The sequence below is a fragment of the Poecilia reticulata genome, chromosome 7 (genome assembly GCF_904066995.2).
Source record: "Poecilia reticulata chromosome 7, P_reticulata-male-v2, whole genome shotgun sequence".
Lineage (NCBI taxonomy): Eukaryota > Metazoa > Chordata > Actinopteri > Cyprinodontiformes > Poeciliidae > Poecilia > Poecilia reticulata.
In genome coordinates this window covers 28,070,477-28,091,460 of record NC_088836.1, presented here as the reverse complement: position 1 = coordinate 28,091,460, position 20,984 = coordinate 28,070,477, and the positions used below count along the sequence as shown (strand labels likewise).

General features: G+C 37.7%; 1 protein-coding gene across 1 annotated transcript; it reads right to left on the bottom strand.

The window, feature by feature from the left end:
• Positions 1–239: 239 nt before the first annotated feature.
• Positions 240–20,129, bottom strand: cd34 (CD34 molecule). The gene is made up of 5 exons (XM_017305993.2): positions 19,841–20,129; positions 5,800–5,862; positions 5,481–5,677; positions 4,350–4,493; positions 240–1,687 (listed from the first exon to the last, which is right to left on the bottom strand). The coding sequence occupies exons 1-5, from the start codon at positions 19,920–19,922 to the stop codon at positions 1,496–1,498; spliced, it is 678 nt and encodes a 225-aa protein (XP_017161482.2). The 5' UTR covers positions 19,923–20,129; the 3' UTR covers positions 240–1,495.
• Between the last annotated feature and the right edge of the window lie 855 nt (positions 20,130–20,984).

Below are 20,984 nucleotides of genomic sequence, written 5' to 3'. Positions count from 1 at the left end.
TGATTGTTTATGTATGTCAGTCAGAAACTCAAAAACTAAAACAATGAATGAGTTGGATTCATCAATCAATCAAAGGTTACAAACATTGTCTTTAATATGAAAAAATACTTAGATTTTTTTTTTTCTTAGACCTGGAAACTGATCAGATCAAATTTTCTATTTCTGCTTTACATTGTAAGATCGTAGAAACCCCATTCAAAGAAAAGATTTGGCACAAAGTAAAGCAAAAGGAGGACAAATTGTGATTATTTATTTAATTTTTTTACAAAATTTAAGCATTTGTGAATTTGCTTTTTCAATGTTTACATTACAAAATTTGAAGAGTATTTTTAAAATGTTACAAAACGTTTCCAAAGAAGAAAACTGGAAAAAAAAGAAACCCATAGAAATATTAATAACAAAAATAAAAAAACAACAGTCACATCCTTGAGTATCATAAAGATTAAGCATTATTTAGTTGAAACAAGTCTAGTTTTAAGAACATGGGTTATGAACTGGCATATGAGGCATAAATACTCCTACGCCAAGTGGATAAGCAACACAGTTATATACTAAAATGAGAATAACACTGAGAAACATGACAAAAAAGCTGAGAGTGATCATCAGTTGGTTTGTTCTCTTTTTGGCTGATCACTTGATTTGACAGTTTCCTCTTGGTTCAACCTCTCCGAGAGAAAAGGAAGACAAGAAACTTTGATTCTTCTCCCACTGAAGCTCATTCAAGCGACAACTAATTTCATAAAACTGTACAGGTTTTAATGGCTAACATTCATGTTCACACGTTTACACTTTTATCAAGTCATCAAAGTACAAAATAAAAAATGAAAGCCTAGATGCATGTACTGATATATACAGCCTATGTACGATGGAGATCCTAGTAAATGTTAACACTCACATGCAGCAAACATTTGAACATGTACAGTGGGTTTATTTTTGTCAGACAAGTTTGTAAATTTACCATGCTTTGCTCCTTTTCTTTTTGTCTTTTCTGGCTTAAAATTGTAAAATTTGAAAGACAATTTTATCCATGTGCTTATGCTGTGTTGCAGGAATTGTAGCGAGTTTAAGCCAGATGACAGGTGTTAGGGTGCTGGATTCAGCAGCATGTCACTGGCTGCAGTCTTCATAAGAGTTTGTGATGATTAATTTAAAAAGAAGAGCTGCCAACCTCCTCTTGTTGGTCTCAGTCTGGCTGCCGTCAAAAACCCAGGGACTGTCTTCGTCATCATCAGCACTATTTTTATCTGCCAATATTATCATCATCAGACTAGGTTTCCTAATGTTTGTTGAGGCAACAGCCAACGAGGAAGAGAACCACAGCAGAGCTGTGTAGCTCTGAGAGAAGTTATTATAATCCCTGCTGTTTCCTTTGCTGTGGCCTCTATGGCTGAACAGGATGAGATACCAAATTTCTTTGTGTGGGCATGTATGCATCTGTGTGGATAAATGTATTAGCAGGAGGAAGTTCCTGGACTGCAGCAGTTGTGGGGTGATTTCACAGCTCTGTGTCTGCCGTCTTTGCAGTGGAGTGGCCGTTGGTGGGAGGAGAAGTCTCGGTCTTAACCGCCTCCAGGGACTCTCCGTTAACGCTGGGTTTCTCCTGAGTTTCTGGAGGGGGGTTCAAAGGAGCCTCAGACGCAAGGGTGTTCCCCTGATTCTCCTGATCCACTGAGAAGGCTTCCTCTGCCTGCAGCAACAGTACAATTTAACATTTTAAAAGATTTAAATATTGCCATTTTTTAAAATCTCTAGTCCTCTTTTTTATACCACTTACTGATTATATATTTTTATCTTTAATCTCAAATGTACACAATGCACTGCCCCATTGCACATTTATCAACCAAAGGCAAATAATGTGTAAAAACAACGCATTTGCCTTGTAAAGCATTTAGATAATTAAGTAGCAACTAATTAAGCTTTCTTAATTAATCAGTCATCAACAAGTTTGAGCACCACTATAAAACCATAAACTATTTATGTGTGTATCAACACAATGCCAAGAAAGAATGACCTTTGAAAAACAATTTAAAAAAGCTTAAAATGAAATTTCTAGCCACTTGAAGACAAGCATTTCAAAGTGACAAACACTATGCCTGAGTGAAAAGCACTCAGCACTTTTTTTCTAGGAGCTGATGTGTCATTAAGTTCAAAATCTGAATTTCTTTATCATCAAGAAACCCCAATAGATGACAGTTTAATCCTCAAACATATATATTTAAAAAAGAATCAAAAGCCTGACTCCTTTTCAACACGCAGTTGTGTTAGAAAGGGATAAACATACCTTCAAATATTCTGATCTTTATTAAGAAATGTTCACATGTGGAAGTCTGATCTACAGTTTTCAATTCATAATTGGAAAAAAAAGTTATTTAATTGCACTTGAAGAACAGATAACAGACCATTGACTCTAGACCTAAATGATCCAAAGCAATAGTAGAAATATGATGAAGAAAATATGTCTACATAAAATTACTTTCTTATGATAAAGTCATAAGAAAGTCAATATTTTTGCCTCTGCACTATGATATTTTGGTACGTGAGCTTAAATGTTTAGGGAAAACATATTATTTTTTCATCATATTCAACAGATCATCCCAGGTGAAAAAAAGTATACTTTAGTATGGGCACCACCAGCCCCCCTCACCACCCTACAAGGATCAGTGTGTTCAGATCATGGATGGAAAGATTTTAAGGTAGTTTGTCTCCTTAAGTCCATACTTAAAACAGCTTCATAGTTGATTCTAACATCAACTGACTCAATGACATTGCTGACTATTTTTTTTCTACTTCTAACATAAACGGGCAAAGACGACACCCAGAAATGTTTTTCCACCCCAGGCATCCGGTCCCAATCATCATCAGTTCTTATGATGTCACATACATGGCGAGTCCACAACGTCTTAAAATTGTAAGTATTATTTTTTTATTTGCCATTTTTCTGTTCTCTTTAAATACAAATGCTTTCTCTGTTTAATTGCTGTTTAATTGTAAAGTTCATAAAGTTGTGAGTAAAATTGGACAATTTTAAAATATAGGTAATAAAACAAAATATTTGAATTGCCTTGGGCATCTTGTGTAATTAATCTTTACATGTAATTTTAGCCTAAAACAATGTAAGTACTGCAGTGTAGTTTTGCATGTCATGTACAAAATAGGTACGTAGGAATAAAGACTTTCATGAGTAATTAAAATTGTAGTTTATTATCAATACCAAATAGTATATTTAAAATATATTTGAAGTATATTACATATATATATATATATATATATATATATATATATATATATATTTAATATAATTCTGAGACAGAATTATTACACTCAAAATATAATAATTATATCAAAATATAATAATAAAGCTCTGAAATATTCTATTTAAAAAGTATACTTTAAGTACACTTGAAGTTGTTCCAAAAAAGTACATATAGTATACTAAAATATACTATTAGTTGTAATTTAATACTATTTAAATACTACTAAACTATACTAAGCACAAAATTAGTTGTTCCAAAATAGTACAGTTTAAGTACATCGATAAAAGTATACTGAAGTATGTTAAAATTTAGTATACTAAAGTATACTTTCTTTTTCACCTTGGCAAACAACAAATGCATCAAATATGAAGCAGTTTTCATGTTCGGATTAAACACTAAGACAGATGGACCCAATAAGCCAGAATGTTTCCAGCACTACCCATAAACACACAAACAAAATACAACCTCTTGTACGACCTCTGTCATGTTATGTGAGAGTTACAGTGAAACAACTGGGTAGATGAAACACTGATCATCGCAAATGCATAAGGCCGTGGAGAGCAGGGTGTGGGGCTCTGGATGAAGAACGCCGTCTTTCTCTGCAGCTCGTCTGATGGTTGGCCAGCTGCTTTCCCCAACTGGAGCACTGCCAGGCATTATCTACAAGAAAACTTTGCTGCTGCTTTGATTTCAGATATTCTAGTGTTACTTCATTAGAGCTCTGACATACAGATCCAAAAATGGGATCTGTACTGGGAAGCTCAAAAAGAAACCAATCATATGTTCAAAAGAATGATATACAACCATAAATCAGATGGGATCTGGCCAATGCCAGAGCTATTATTAAATTATAGGAAGAACACTCGTAAATAAAATGTTTCAAAATATGTCCTAAAGAATGATCTGCATTTACCCAAATGGAGGATACTAAGAGTGAACGTTACAAAAGTAAACTTTGTCCAAAAATTGTGGACTAACCAGATAGTTACCAGTTAATTTAGAATAAAGCATTTTATCCATTTTTACCAGGGGCACAAATAAGTGAGGAGGGTACTGTGAGAAACTTGAAACAGAATAAATAAAAAACATTCTTACCAGTTTTTCTCCCTTAGCGTCAGGCTTCCGTTGACACTTGAAGTATCCCACAATCATGCCGAGGGCAGCAAGAAGACCAGTGACCAGTACTCCAACAAATACAGAAGTGTTTGATGATGGTGGGATGCCATTTTTCCTATCCAACTACAAGAAAGTTTTATTAAAAAAATATTGGAGAGAAAAAAGTGAAATAAAATGTGGTTAATAGAAGTAAAACAGATTTAGTTCTCAAGCCATTGAACCATCGTGCATTTAGCATGCTGAGGTGAGTGATTCTTCACCAGTACAGATGGAGTGTTTACTTAGAGTTATTAAATTAAGTTTATTCATGAGCAGTATCATCACTTTAATTAATTAAGTTAATTGATCTGTGGTAAATAAATAAAGAACTGCAAGAACACAAACTTTAAATAAGTTTAAATGCGAGTTTTCTTCAGCAGTGGAGTCTTGCACAGTTAGTGTGGATATACGCCATGGTGGTTGACTGCATTACAATTTGTAATAATTAGATTATCTGCATTTCCTTTTCTTTATGTGTTAAGTACACACTCCCTTTGTATCTAGTGTGAGTTTCCTGTCAGTAGCCCCATTTTAAATACTACTAATTCTCTAAAAACAACTTGACAATTTAATGCATATTTTTTCCATCAGATTAAAAGTCAGGCGTTTTGGAAAACCATGGAAATGCAATTTAGGTAGTACTGTGATAAGGTAGGGTATAATTTAAGATTAAAGGATTACAAAATGATAAAAAAAAATACTTTTGACTGTTATCAGGTGTTAGAATGGGGACAAAATAACCTTTGATGAGGATTGCTTAGGTTTTAATTTATTTTTTAAAGACTATTGTAGATGTGTATTAAATGTTGAATGCCAATTTTTATCTTAAGTAATCCCAGAACAAGTAAGGATTTCTGTGCATTAAATATCTGACACTCATGACAAGACAAGAACTCATGACAGGTAAGGAATGTCTCAGAAAAGTCTGGACCACTTTTTACACACTCTAGCAGATGCATCTAATTCCTTTACATAGATTATTCTACGTCACAGAAGGTCATGTAAAGATCTTTTTCCAATAGAATAAAGCCAGTCGGAGTGACACAAAGATTAGCTTTCTCTGTGGATGACCTTTGAATTGGGAGGAACATTGGAGTTCTCCTGGGCACCTCTAGCTTGTTCATTGTGTCTGCTTGTCGCGACAACTGTTGAAGCAACTGTTGAAGCAACAGTAGAACCTGCAGAATCTCCACTGGGTCCATCAGCGGGAGCGGCACCGGGGTCTGATGCAGCAGTGGATGCTGGAGCAGCAGGTGGGGCACCACTTCCTGAGAACATAATACAGAAATAAGGCCTTGACACTTGCTGTGAAAAGTTTTAACTCTTGCCGTCAACGGCAGTAATTCAGTCATGTCTTTCAAAAATTGCATTTTTATCCCAAATTTCTCACCAGCATTAGGAGTATTTGTGGATGGGGTTGATGTAGTTGAATTGTCTTCACATGTCACCTCGCCTGTAGTGAAACAAAAAGAAACAAAAAAAAAACTTGAAATACTCTAATGTGCACATAGCAACGATACAGTATAAAGATAGTTTACAATTCCAAGCATTTTGCTTTTTTTTTAGCTGAATTTGTGATCCAAGCTAAAGATTCAAAGCAGCTTTTTTGTGATATATTTGATTAAAGAAATATCAGTAAGTGTGACTAAGATTGCTAATGCAGTTTTGAGGAATATGAAACATGATCTCCTGCACCTTCTTATGTCATTAAACCTCATTCATTAAACATGTTATTTGTTAAGATAAAAAAGAAAAAGAAAACTTAACATCTAAGAGACAATATTTGTAGACAGCAGATCGTGTACTAAAACAATTAATTGTATGAACCTGTGAAGTACATGTGATTAAATGCCAGCTGATTGTGCAGAACTTAACACACATTAGTGGTTTCAGTCAGGATAATCAGATTAATTCGTTGCTGTGGTTCACGTATGAGCCACAACCACGAAAGCAACTTTTTGACTTGCTGGGTTGCTGAAACATGCTGCGGGAATCCCCTTGAAAAATGCAATTACGTTTTTGTTATTATGTGGGATAAGTCGACCACTTCCTGGGTATTGAGCAAAAATATTCATTTGCTGTGGTTTCTATATTTTTAAGAAACATTGTGACATTTATAATTGGTTACTTGACATTTACCAACAAATGCTTATGCAAACAAACAGCAGTAGGATTTTCAGCTGGATAATAAAACTAAATGAAGTGACAGTAAATATACTGTATAACATAACAGTTACCCAGATGCAGCTTAAAACGTAGAACAACTGCAATTTAGGTTTTTCCTCTCTGTTCAGTCCCTTCCTACTTTATCCTAATTCTGGATTGTTTATGCCAGCAAGTATGCCTGCAAAATGTACATCTATAAAACACATCTTTGTGTTTTGGCAAATAAATTATGTGAATAACAACTCTTCAATCACACAGGACTCTGGCCAGCTTCTCAAAACATTTAGATACCGAAAGAGTGAAAACATGAATTTGGACACTGGGCATCATGGACTAGTACTGAAGGGAAGATGGATCTCTGTTGGCTTAGCTTTAGCAACTCTTGTATGCGACATTATTTTTGGTCTATGTAGTTCTGCACAAGATTCCACTGGACAGGCAGGTTTAATTTGGTGCTGTGCAAAAATGATATCTGTCTGATGAAAGCTGGAAAATTCAGAAGTTCTAATTTGTCAAATAGGATATTAAAATATGAAGATAATACACATTTGCAGAGGCCTTTTGTGTGAGAAATTGTTCAATATTTTTCCTTTTACTGTCAATCTTGTTTTACAATAACCTTTTCCACCTGAGAGTCTATTGAAGTTTAAAATTTTACAGGTGACAAAACCTAAAATAATTATGACCATGGTTCCTAAATGACCATTTTTACAGCTTTTTGTTTTATCTAAATCCAGCAGTTCATGTGCTGGGATTGACTGGCGAACACATGGTTTCATCGGCCGCTCATGGATCCTACACAGACGCTATTTACTGCTCCTAAATCCATGCCAAGTTTTAAATGAATGAGGCCAATTATGTTTATTTTAGTATCAAATTTGTCAAGTTTTTCATTGTCTTGTTTTTCTCCTTTTTTTAAAGGCGACTTGTAATGACTGTCTTGTTCTGTTTTATTTTCTGCAGTTTCCCCTGTGCTCTACATGTGACTTTATTGATGGCTTTTTATTTTGGCTCGTTAACTCCTAAACTTTGTGTTCTCTTGTATTTCCTTCTTTGTTTTTCTAGCTTTCCTCCGTTTTTTGGTTGTAGTTGGTACACACTGCAAAGTGTGTCCAAGAAAACATTTTACCAAGACCTATAAGCTTAGAATATGGGTGCAAACTAAAATCTTACTTTGCTCTGAAGGTCATTTTTTTTCATAACCAAAAACACACAGGGACCAATTACTTCTACTATGTGCTAACAGCATTCAGAAGCAGCTGATGGAGCGCTACAGCTTGTTTTGACTTGGGGTCACAAACTATCTAAAGGGAATGCAGCAAGAAATGACACATGACTTCTGTGACACTGGGGCTATTGTGAAAAGTATGAAGCATGCAGAGAGTAAAAGGTCAACGCAGAATGTTTTAGCTTTACATTTTTGGATTTACATTGCAAATGTAATGACGGGATGTATTACCAATATTTATATGATCAATTAATAAGGTGGAGTGAATAGGAGAAATAAGCAGTGAGGGAATTACAGTTGTAAATTCAATCATTTTATTCACTGATGAATTGAAATTATGATTTTCTATTAGGAGTTTTCACTAAGTATAACACACATTATAAACCTGAAGTTTACTAAATTCTCTCAACATGCCTTTTATTGTTTCACATGCTTAATTTTTAAATTCTTGCCTTGTTGCTTTGATTGTTAAGAAAACATCAGTTCATTTGTTGCTTTCTGCTTATCTGAGATCAGGTCATGGGGGCAACAAGTCCGGGAGGGAAATCCAAACCTCCCATCCCCCAAAAATATATTTTCCAGATTATTCTTGGGGAGCTTAAAGTGTTCCAAGAAGAGAATAGCTTAGAGATGTAACTATCAAGACTTTTCTGGACTATTGGGAGTTTTTGCCTTTTAAAATTTTCAGCAATTTTACTTTTTCTATTCCAAGGATTGCAACACATTCCTCAGATATCATGCTTCACTGATGGGGACCAAGCAAGTGATCTTGGTTCTGCATTAAAACATGGATGTCGACGAACATGTATGTGGATCCTGGTGCTTTTTGCAAAGGAGAGAGAAATGGATTAATAACTTAGTATTGGGATCTTTTTCTTGTATTTAATGATCCACATCTTATGACCGTAGTTGAACCATAAATTGAGACATTAACTTTTTTACTTTAACACAAAAAACTTGACAAATGCTCACATAAATGCAGACGAGACCTCTATCTGGGCTTTCAACCTCCTGCTTTATTCTATCATTTATGAACAAGACACCAAGATCCTTGAAGTCCTCTACTTGAAGCAGAGACTGTTCGATGGGAGCAGACTGCACAAACTCCAATAGGAGATCCAGTTACAGCACATTGATATTCTAAAATATGTATTTCTACGCAACGTTTGAATAGAAATGCAAGAACAAAGCATTCTTAACTTTGGAAATCTACCAGTTTCACTGGAAATATGCAAAAAAAAATTACAAAATCCTTTGACAATTCCTATTTTCCCACTTCCTTTCTTAGTTATTTCCAATTGCAGCTTGTCCTGTAGAGTGAAACCTCCTGTTAAGTTAATCAGTAAAAGCAAGATGTCTAGACCAAACATGTCCTAGGGTGGATCCTTCTTTTGAAGTTAACTTACAATACATTTAAGCATTGTTTAGGCGTGTAAGCTAAGCACTAAAAACAAGAGAGAGAGCCTTTCCAGGGTTCATGTGAGGTAAACGAACTTGACTTGGGTTAAATCAACTGATAATTATAATTAAATACAAACCGTCTAGAACTCTGCAAATCTATTAAACAGATGATGTTATTAAACTACTTTGGCTGAACGGTTTCCCCTTAAAAACGTGCAGATTTTCTACAGCCACCCAAACGAAGGTGAAACTGTCTGAATACAAGATAATATAATGACAGCCTTGAAGAAGAAAAAAAGGCAGTGAATGAGTATTAGGGATCAGGCTTCCCTTTTCAGCTTAGTTTCCATAAAGACAGTAAGTGTGTAACATCTAATCAAAACTTTCCTCCAGTTTTTAGCAATGTGATTTGTGGACTGATGACAATTTAAGGTCACAAAGTTCTTGAAAAATGTTTGAAGTGTTTACAATCCCTTAAACACGGGGGATCTAAATTCACTCTGTATTTATTTTACATCAGATCAAAAACAAGATCCTGTTCCAACATCATTTTCACAATGCTTTTCCAACAGAATAGACTGTAGTCAATGTAAAGAACTAAGGATGAACTCCGCAGGTGTAAAAATCTGAAGTAGGAGACATGTAAACAAGTTATTGCCTCGTTTGTCTTTGTGCTAGCATGATGCCTCTCTAGGCATTTGGGATTAACCCCACCTGGCCAATGAGACTCCAACTGGCAGAGGAAACGCTCTCCTGAATACGCCGGACCATAAAGCCGTTATATCAAACTGTGATGCGATGCTTAGTAGAAATGAGGCGTGTTAGTCATGCTTTTGAAAAATCTGGAATTTATACAGGAAGCGGGGGGGAAAAAACATTTTTGAGAGAAAGCCAGATGTAGAGCACACAACAAGCGCTGTTTTGGTCAGATCATGCCAAAATGTTTTGGTGTAATTGCGAAACATTGCATGAAAAAAATCCACCATACCCCATGAAACATGGTGGTAGCAATATCACAATAAGGACATGCATTTCATTTGCACAACTCACAAATTGTGGGTGCTAGTTACTTTCCCCCTGCTGGTCTTACTGCTTTATTCAAAAGTGCAACAATATGGAACTATTTTATTTATGTTCTATGTTGAATTGACTTTATCCTATTTTCTCTTCTCTTTCACTTTTTATAATCTTCAGAAGGTCTAACTTCTGTTGAATCATACATTAAGCTATTTATATTGTGTAAATGTAATTATAGTTTTTTTTTCCTGCTCAGTGATAGTTTCTTAAATCAGTTTTATATAAAAACGTGTCTCTAGGCATGGATGTGGACATTTTTAGCACTCCACCACTGTGTAAGGAATCTCCCACTAATTCCAGTCAGACATCCCAGCATCGGAAAACCATGGAAAACTTTGGTCTTAACACAAACACAGGAAAACATACAGAAACATAACCTTAGCCTCTTCCCACTGAGTTTCAAGATGGGAAATGAAAGCATGATGTTATGATGTAACCTCTGGGTTTGTGTGAATTTGTTCAGTTCTAATGTTATTTATCACATCTATTCAGTTACCCGGATAATCAGATTATAATTAGTGTTAGCTCTGCAGTGCTTTTTGTGCATATTTTCTTCAGAATTGCCATTCAATTCTGAAGAAAATAATGTTAACTATCTGAGAGTTGAACATAAGCTAGTAGCAAATAGTTTGACTATCTGCTCAGGCAGCCAGTCTGCAGTTAGCTGCTGAACATGTTTACTGCTCATAATTTGCCAAATCTAGATATACAGCAGTGTATTGTAGTGATGGATGAGGCTTGTTTTAGTGTTAGAGCTTTAACAGTTTTTACCAGCTGAAAAATATGTCAAAACTACAAATTAGTCCTGCAAGCAAAAGACTAAACTCCTTTTTTTTAAATATATGCAATAAATCAAAATGTACATAGTGATGAGGCTTGTTTGTCAGTTTCTACTTTTTAAGAGCCAAGATTACTTTTAATTGACCTAGATTTATGCTGATTATTTTTTATTGGTTGGATGTAATATTCATATCTTAAATGTGCTTAATTAATCTGCATATTGTGGTACACTTTGTGAATTAAGTTGATGAAATAAACAAACTTTTCAATGATATTCTGATTTGTTGAATATTTGGAATGCATAAAAATATCCATGACCGCCTGGTTAAAGCTTGAGAACAAGTTGTGTATTCTACTGTATCAGATCAATAAACACTGGAGTGTTATTTACTTGAACCCGCGTTTTACGCAATCGTGAGGTTGGGATATGAAGATATGTAACAATAAAGATTTCCTAGACAAACTAACATTTAATTAATTATGGGAGATCCAATCTCTCAACCCTGGAATGCGCTGCCATGAACTTCCCAGTCTCTGAAGACACATGGGAGAGCAGGGAGGTGTGATGATTAGCCGGAGGAGGGAGGCCCAGGTCTTATCATCAACTCTCACACTAAAAGTATTGTGAAGACTAGTTAGAATGTTTTTAAAAATGGTTCCTTCATTTCCTTTATCCTCCTCTCAGCCCCTCCTCCACCAGCTCTCACTGGGGACAACCCTTCATCCTCCCCCTCTCTGGCTAGCAGATGCAGTAACAGCATTTTGTGAACTCATCTTTACTGGAAAAGCCAGGTAACATGATTTCCTCTGGAGGGAATACAGTAAAATAATGATAGTAAGTGTAGGCACCAGAATTTACCAGTTAGTAAGTTTATGTTAACCTTGGTAACACTCCTGTTTCCCTGATTCTTTATTAACTTGAACTCACACATGAATGTAAAACAGCAACCAACCAAACTCGGCATGTCTCCATCTGCATTTGCACTACATGTAGATATTTATTATCTCCCAACTTCACCCATCTGTCACAGCCTTTTGTACTGAGGTAACCGCCACTGTTACTACCATCCCTGTGTTTAAATTTAGGGCCGGGGTGTTGCAGGAAATGGCTGCAAACGCAAACATTGTTGTCGCACTTGATTAAACTGCTCCAGCTGAGAGTGGGAACAGGGGGACATGACTTTTTCACTTATAAATTATGGCATTTGAAGATGAGTGTTGCTTCCTCCCTATGGGAGACAAGGGAGGAGACCTAATAGATGGATGGGGGAGAATAAAGGGTGCAGCTGCTGTAAGTGTCCTTTGGGAGCTCTTTCCCTCCCTGCGTACGCACTGTGCTGTGAACTCATGAAGGAGGAGGAAAGCCTCAGCCCAAAAGCTTGGGATTACGATTTGACCTCCACCCAGACTGCAGAGACAACACCTTGGATGTCATCATATAGCCACACCCTCATTCCATTACTCATCCAGATGTCCAAAGAGGACCCCCAAAATCTTCCAACCACACTTTTTCTGTTTATGTTCCTTTAACAGAAAGTGGCTGACTTAAGATCATTTTAGAAAACACAATGCAGAATAAAAACACTGAGACTAAGGCTGCGGATGCTCTTTAAACATTTGTAAACTGTTACAACCACAAACTTCAGTGGACTTTTGGATTTATGAAAAGTATAATGTACATCTGCTTTTACTGCTCAGCTTTTCCCACGTGTGTCATGTCACTTAAGGGGGTTTCTTTATTAACACTGCTTTTCTTCTTGCTAGATTTCTTGTGTGCACAGCCAATGATTCTCCTTCCTGAAGAGTGGATCTCTTCAGCTCTTCTACAGTTTCACTGGACATTGTGTCTACTTCTCTGATCAATGTACTCCTTTTAATCTCATTTTTAATCAACGTACCATTTTCTCTCAACTTCACAAAATTGAGAGAAATACAAAGAACTGAATATATAATTTTGTTGCCGATTATCTTTATCCAGCCAAGTTTTTTCTTGTATTTGTGAACAAACTTTGTTTGGGGTGGTAAAAGTTGACTTTTCCTCTCTGTCCACACCCTTTGTGTTTTCCAACAAAACACACGATAGTTTTTCAGGAAAAAAAATGGAAAAGAATGGACGACAGTGTTGGAATGATGTCCGTGCACATCCAGAGAGGAAGTGACCCCTTTGAACTGCAGAGGGAAACATACCGGGACCTACACATGCACATCATCCGTCACCAGAACTACTACGAACTCCTGGAGCAAACAACATGACCATTGTGTTCTATCCTGTCATCAGATTGGACTAAAGGACCTGCAGGCTGCTGAAAAAGTTACAATTTCTCTCCCCCAAAAAATTACTTTTTCTCTATTCTCTCTCTTCTTACTACATTTCTGAGTGAAACTGGGGCACAACAACTGAAAACACTGCCTCATGATTGATACTGACCTCTGAGAAATGTCTGTTTTTATTCAGTCTCGAGTTTACTCATTAAAATAGTTTGAGCCGGGCAGTGAAACTCTAAACCTGTTTCCAAAACAGACTGTTCATTTTCCAAGTGGATTAGAAGCTGGAAGCAGCAGCAGCTGCTTCAAGAAGCTGCTAACTGCCCTCCTGTCTGTGTCCGAGCCGACACCAGCAGATGTTGATGGACTCATTCCAGCCGCCTATCTCTGCGGGGGAAAGAGGTTACGCAAAGACATTAGAACCTCTGGCCGTACACGCCCAGGCCCAAGTGGAAGAGCAAAACTTCATAATAAACATTTGATAAACTTTCTGTGCTTGTCATGGAATCACACGGTATTAAGTATTCACACGTGTAACATAAGGGAAAGAGTCGTCCAAACTCAGGACTTCCTGGAGTAATAACAGGCCAGACCTTGTTTTTAATTAAGATGTATAAAGTATGCCTTTAATAGCATGCAATTTGGCCCACGTTAATTACCAGGAGCCATTATTCGAGTCGTCAAATGGCTCCAGCGAAAGCTCGTTAGGCGCTTTTGTTTCCGTGGATAAACAGTAAAACCTTCTGCAGGTACAGCACAGCCTGGTTCTCCAGCACAGAGTTTGTGCATTCCCTTCAATTCCCATCTTTATTTTCCTTTAAAACAGCTGAAGCTGTGCGAGAGAAAAACGTAGCAGTCCCCCTTTCAGCTGTCTGGTAGTGTGCAGCACCATACTGGAGAGGAACTGGGTTATTCTGTGCTTCAGAAGAAAAAAAACAACCTTTTTTAGGTACCTCATTAAAAGGCCTAAGACCAGTTTTAACACTCGTTCTGGGTTTTTTTTGCATGGACTGGAATCTGGAATTTAATCAATTTGAGAAAATTTCAGACATGAGGAATAAGCCTTTATATTGACATTTAAATTTAGAGAGAAGCTGTAGCAGTTTCCTGGCTGGGGCATGTGACCATCTCTTCTTGTGCAGACAACGTAGTCCCTGGCTAGCCCTCAAGTGACTTAATAAAAAGTGACAAGCAACAAATCTAGCGACTTGTTTATGTTATCTAAGATTTTTGGAGACTCTCAGCATGAAAGCACATATTGTTCTTATTCTTCTCAATGAACAGTGGGTGCTGCCGGGTCCCCTCCCCATCCCAAGGCACTCACAGTTGACCCAGTCTTCATGCTTCAGTCTGTCTCAGCTGCAACTATATTCACAGCCTCCAGCTATCTGAATCTAGTTAACATGTAGGACCAACAAAGAGGTCGACAAACAGAAAGTCTAACAATATAAAGGAAAGGAGAGAACGTAAAATCAAGTGTAATCCTAATTAAAGACTGTACTTGGTGTTAGTTTACCACATTTTTAGATCTACCACATTTTCACATTCTGTATTGTTGTTGATTGTATTAACTTTAGTGAAGTATGAGAGTGTTTTAACTGATTCAGTTCAGAATCTGTGATAAAAATTCCTTGTAGAAAAAATACGAAGGAGACTGAATCAGTTTCAAAGCCATGTAATTTTAATGTTAGCACAGGTTGTCCAAGCCTTGACTAGAGCAGAGATTTCATGATCAAAATTGGTGTGGCTCATATACTTACAATTTTGAGTGCTGAAAAAAGAATTATCAGTTTTTTTCTGCCTACTTTATGCCAGTCACAGCCAACAGCTATAAAACAGCAGCAGGGTGCCAGGAGAACGAGAAACAATACGTTCTCCAGAACGCCAGTAATTGGGAAAGGAAGATCTGAACTTTGGCGTGGCTTCTGCTTTTCATTAAGTTTTTTTTTTTTTTTTTTTAAGTAAACACTGTTCCTATTTCCCTCAAGGCAACCCCCTTTCCAGAAAAATATTTATCAGTGGAGGTGGTGGTTTTGTTTTCTGTTGAAATGTTTTCTTAGGAACAGTCAGTGATAAAGAAAATACATTAAAAATGGCACTGACACATTCAATGAACTAATGAACGAACAAAAGATTCGACAATAGCAGCTGCTTTGCAACATTTGGACCATTTTTAAACTTGATGCAGAAGTTTCTGAAGTAACGAGACAAAACCCAGACTCTAAGGTTAATTATTTAGCAAGCTCACGCAGGATCTTAGCCACAATTTCTGGCCCAGATGGACACACACCCTGCCTGACATAAGACCACTATCTGCCAAAAGCTTATATAAAGACCCACACCCTCTAGCTGATGACGTAATTCAAACTCTAACATCACATCTTGGGACTTAAAGAATGCTGGTCAACAGCCCGGGACCATGAGAAAGAGAGTGGCAATATTCTGCCTGTGTTTTCATTGGCAGAGCAAAGTTTCTAACCGAGATGCAAAAGTTTCAACTGTTGGAGCGGTTGATGTTGTCAAACTCCAAGAGATCCGCTGATCTCCTGGGGATTTTTGCACACCAGAATCTTCCAAACAAGAGTGCAAATCTTTGTTTTAGTGTGGCCCTTTTGAAACAGCAATTGCCACAGCTTCTAATGCTCTGCCCAGAGGCCCTGACTCTAGCAACAGGAGGAGTCATTGTGGATGACATGGTGAAATAAGCGAGACAAGATGTTTTTCTCCCTGGCTGGAGCAGATGTAAAGCTTGGGTTTTCCCCTGAAAGAGAGACAACTTATAACGTACTCTGAGAACTTTCGAATGACATCATCCAACTCTGCAAAGCATGGCCAGCTCAGTGCTGCATATTTGTACGCCTGCATAACTACTGACTGGCAGCCATGGGAAGTGGGAATATAAACCAAATCTGTTTGCTGGAGAGTCGGGATGATCGAGTTGCTTGCGTATCGCAAAAATCTCTCAACAAATCCTGCCTCTACATCTCTCTCTGTTCTCAACCATCTACTCTTGTTTGATTCACATTTGTGTTAAGAAACTGTAGCTCTCTACTGCTCTCCAGATGCAAATAAACAAAAAAAGACAAAACTACTTCATCCATGGATCATTCAACTCACTATAGTGCTTCAGATAGATGTATGTATGTTTTCTGGTAAACCAGTCTTGTCCTCCTGGAAGGCAAAACCTTTGGCCCAGTCTCAAGTCCTTTGTTGTCTCCAGCTGTTTTCCCCCCTACATTTACCTGAGTTTAGCTCTGTCCACCTTTTTGCCAACTCAGACAAGCTTCTATAGCCATGCTTAAGAAAAGTAATGCCAAAGTATAATGTTGATGTTTGTATTGAGGATAATGAGTAGTGTTAGTTTTCTGCCACTCACACTGTTCCATTTTAGTCTGATCGGACCAAAACTTAATCTTATACATTTTTGCCTTGCTCTCTACAACCAGCAAAATTAAAAATAGCTAAACAACACCTCTGACCTTGTCAAACACAGATTTGACCCCCTGAAAAATGCTAAAATTGGCCACTCAGGACACTCCATAGGTTCACTAAAAGTAGCCTGAGGGATCTGTCTTTAAAAGGTTAAGACCTTATCATTTAAGCCTCGCAAGTTGGGAGCTGCAGCAGCTCCCAACCAGACACGTTCCAGCACATCCCCTGGCTATGGGCTAATGGTTTCATCTACCCTGCAGCTGGTCAGAGTATAACTGACCAGCTGCACTACGCAGGACGTCCTCCTCTAGGCATGAGGTGACCCTGTTATTTGACCTTTGTTTACACCATTTTCAGAAGATAATGAACAATACGCCTAGCAGGCATGAACTTTGCCTAGCAAAGGACTTCTTCCATTCCTAAACCAGATTACGAACGACAATAATTAATGGTCCTAATTTGGTGAGGCATGGACTGATTGGTTATTTCTCCCCAAGGTGAACCAAATTTGAACAAGACATAACATCTGCATTGAACAGAATTAATAAAGAGGGTTTTTCATCGGGATGAAAACAAGCTAATCAAGCATGAGAGATCAAAACAGTTCATGTCTTTGAACGTCTGTTGACGTCATTGGCCAAGCATCTGACCCACATTTTGAAGCATTGGAACCACACTGTCTTATGTTTTTAAAAGTATCTGGATTGCTTTTTGTGACTTGTATGGTGCCATTAAGGCAGTTCAAATTGTGTTAATCTGAAACTCAGACAGCTACATGAGGTGACAAACTCTTGTCTGAGAATCTCTGCATATAAGTAGGTATGAAACTATCAAGTTTTCCTTTTCGGAGCTGTAAATTTGCCTGTGCAGTTATAACTTTTCACCATGGTGAAGTCACCAGACACAAATATGAACATTGTAGCAGGTCTATGTGATCTCAGAGCCAACGCTACAGTATAGAAGCCAGGGTGGGTCTACAGACACCCTCGTGATATTCCTTAAGGATATTAGTCTATAGGTCACTGAAAGAGCTTATATGTACTTTGTAATTAAAATGATAATTAAAATATTTGTTACCGTGTTATTTTCTTTCACATCAGGTCAAATCAAAGAGCTATTTCCTGGATGTTGGTCACTTTTTTTCATTACTAGCTTGACAGGAAGACCATGCAGTAAATGGCCCAGGGATCAAACCATCTGTAGTAAATATTCGCTGCTCTTGTCTTAACTTCTCAATGCCAACACAGCAGTTAAAAACATTAGTAAAATAACATTGATATAAACTTCTATAACTCTTTGGAGATTTGTGTTGTTTTAAAATGGTAGAAGTCCACTTTAGTGTTGGGTCCTCTCAGAATAGCTGTTAGCTTAATGCTTCCAGGTCAAACTAAATCAAACAGCATTTGGTTAAGCGGCTGTGAAATTTCAGGGATTCAGGCTATTTCAAGATAACAGAAGTCTGATTAGGTCCTGAACTCTCTCTGACGCTGGTGACTGTTGACATAAGAAAAGGAGGTAGGGAGTGGTCCACAACCAGTGATTTTCCTGTGTCAACATTGTGCTGAGAACAGAGCATCTAAAACATTTCCGGTCAGCATGACTGTCTGATAAAAAAGGTAAAGCGAGGTTAAAGTGAAACAAATACCACAATTAATGCAAATGCTATTTTGTACAAATTTGTTACAAAATAGGAACCAGAGATGTTATCAGTGTTTTTCTCATGTTATTATTAACTCTGCAGCAATGCCTCTTACAAACATTTCATAGGTGATCAGCCATCTGTTGGGAGAAAATGACTCATCAAAACAAACATGATCAGGGATTAGAGGTTTGTAAAATTGTCTTTGCATGTACAGCTCTGACCTTTTGGAGATTACATTAGTTTATGCATCTGGGATTAACAGTGTCATCTACTGCAGGTAAAAACTTGAACCACACATTTCACATCATGCCTGTTTTGCAGTCACATTTGGGGATTTTCTTTTTGGCTCTGCAGATTATTTTTGCTCTGTTGCTTTTCCAGATTAAGCTGACAAATAAAGACCAAGCTCTATGCCGTGCAGTGAACTTGGCGCCAAGTTTGTTATGAGTGAGATTGGGCAGCAAAATAACAAAAAAAACCCACTTGACTTGATTGGGAGTACCCAACGTAATTTGATTCTCATGTAAATCTAATTACCATCTGTTTCTCTGCTGCTGCGGCATAGGGTTTGTGGTATGCCCTTTTATTGCACAAGTCATGAACATGTTCCACCATCTCATGATCGTTTCCCTTTTAAAGTAAACGATTCGCTCTTTCCTTCAGTCTGCAATATTCCTCCTGGTTCTCCCAAGGTCAGTCCAAAAATTTAAATGCATCTGGGGCCTGACAGCTCTGCAGAAGTCGTTACAATTGGCTGGAGTAAAACCAGCACCGCCTTACAACTACTCCTTCCAACCCATGCATCACCCTGCAATTAGCATCATGCCTTGAATTGATTTGGAGCATGCTGCCCCAGTGAGTATGCAAAAACATGAAAGCGCGCACATTTACTACATACATGGTAGATTAGGAAAAAGCGCATGTAGAGGATAGATTTCCATCCTCATTTCCAATTTAAATGTGCTCTGTGAGGCCATGAAATCACACATATTTTGAAAAAATGCAAAGACAAGTAAATTGTCTATTTGGTGGGCACGTGGTTTGAATGTGGCTTTATCCATTTTTCACAAATTCAAAGACGTTGTAGCTCCACCCAGATGCTCGACAGGATGTAGAGCATAAGGATTTTCAACTGAAACTTTCCGTCTCCGAGCAGATCCTTTGTGTCTGCAGCCACCACACCACTAAGAATACGTCTACATGTTCACGTGCAAGCCTACTTTATGTAAACCCCTCATGCCCAATTAGGCATGGGATTTCTACTAATGTATAAATACAATTTTTCTTTCCCAAAAATGTGGAGACAAAACCAAAAAAAAAAAAAAAAAAGAATCTTGAAATTCTACAAAGAATAATAAAAAAAAAACCTTTGTGGAAACTACTAAAGGTGTGAATGAAACAGTGAAGAAGACATGCTATAATCAAAAACAGACTACTCACTGCTAAACAATAGAGCGCAAAGAAGCAGAACTCCAGTCATGCTTCTGCAGAGCCCATTCATTCTCCACATGGATGCGGCCATCCTCTGTTCGAATTCGACACGTCTGGCGGGACTTTGTGTCTGAAGGAAAAAAAAAACAGTGGGAAGTGAGGGCGAGCCGGTGGGCTGGGGTAGCTTCTCTTGTGAGGTCTGAGAGAGCGGGACAGGAGAGAAGGATAAAGCCTGGCTTGTGTTCTGTCTCTCTTTATACGAGCCCGCTCCTTCAGCCTCCCTTGCTCTGCTCTTTCCACACCCCTTTTCTAACTGCCTCATGCTAACCCATTTCCCCCAAAGCAACGGCCCCTGCTTCCTCTCTACTCTCAGTGTGTGTGTGCATGTGTGTGTGTGTGTGTAGGGATGTAGAGCAGGCAGCAAAGTGTGACGAGATGTTTCTGGGAAGAAGGCTGGGTGTTGTTTCAACTCGGCTTTGTTGGTACTGGGTCATGTTTCTTAAACAGAGGTACAGGTTCTATTGGTAGTACTCAGGTTGTTTGTGGTGGTGCTCAGAAGAATTGTTGATATTAGTGTTGCAAAAGAACAGTTTTCTACCTTACAGATTTGTTCTGTTTTTGCTTTTCTGTCACACGTTTCTGATCATCATACAATTTGTAATACAAGACAAAGATTACCTGATCAAATACAAATTGCAATGTGTTAAAAGCCATCCAAAATAAATCCCTGTGCCAAATATGAAAAGAATTGGTTATGCATTATTGACTGTTAAAATTGTATTATTTTTCTGAAATCATTGTTGGTTTTACAACAAATGCAAGGAAACACACATTTCAAAAAGCTCAACTTCTGTCTCATTGGTACACAGAATATTTCCTAGAAAAGTCGTCAACCGTGGTTCTTACATTGGTGCTTCCCTACAAATCCCTTTTATGTCAAGTATCTTCTGGTTGAATCATGAACACTGACCTTAACTGAGGTAGGTGAGGCCTGCTGCATTTTTCCATGTTGTTTTGGGTTCTTTTAAGACCCTCAAAATAATTCTCAAACGTACTCTTGGAATACTTTTGGTTGACTAGCCACTCCTAGAAAGATTCACAGCTGCTTGACGTTTTCCCCAGTTGTAGATAATGACTGATTCGTTGTAATCCC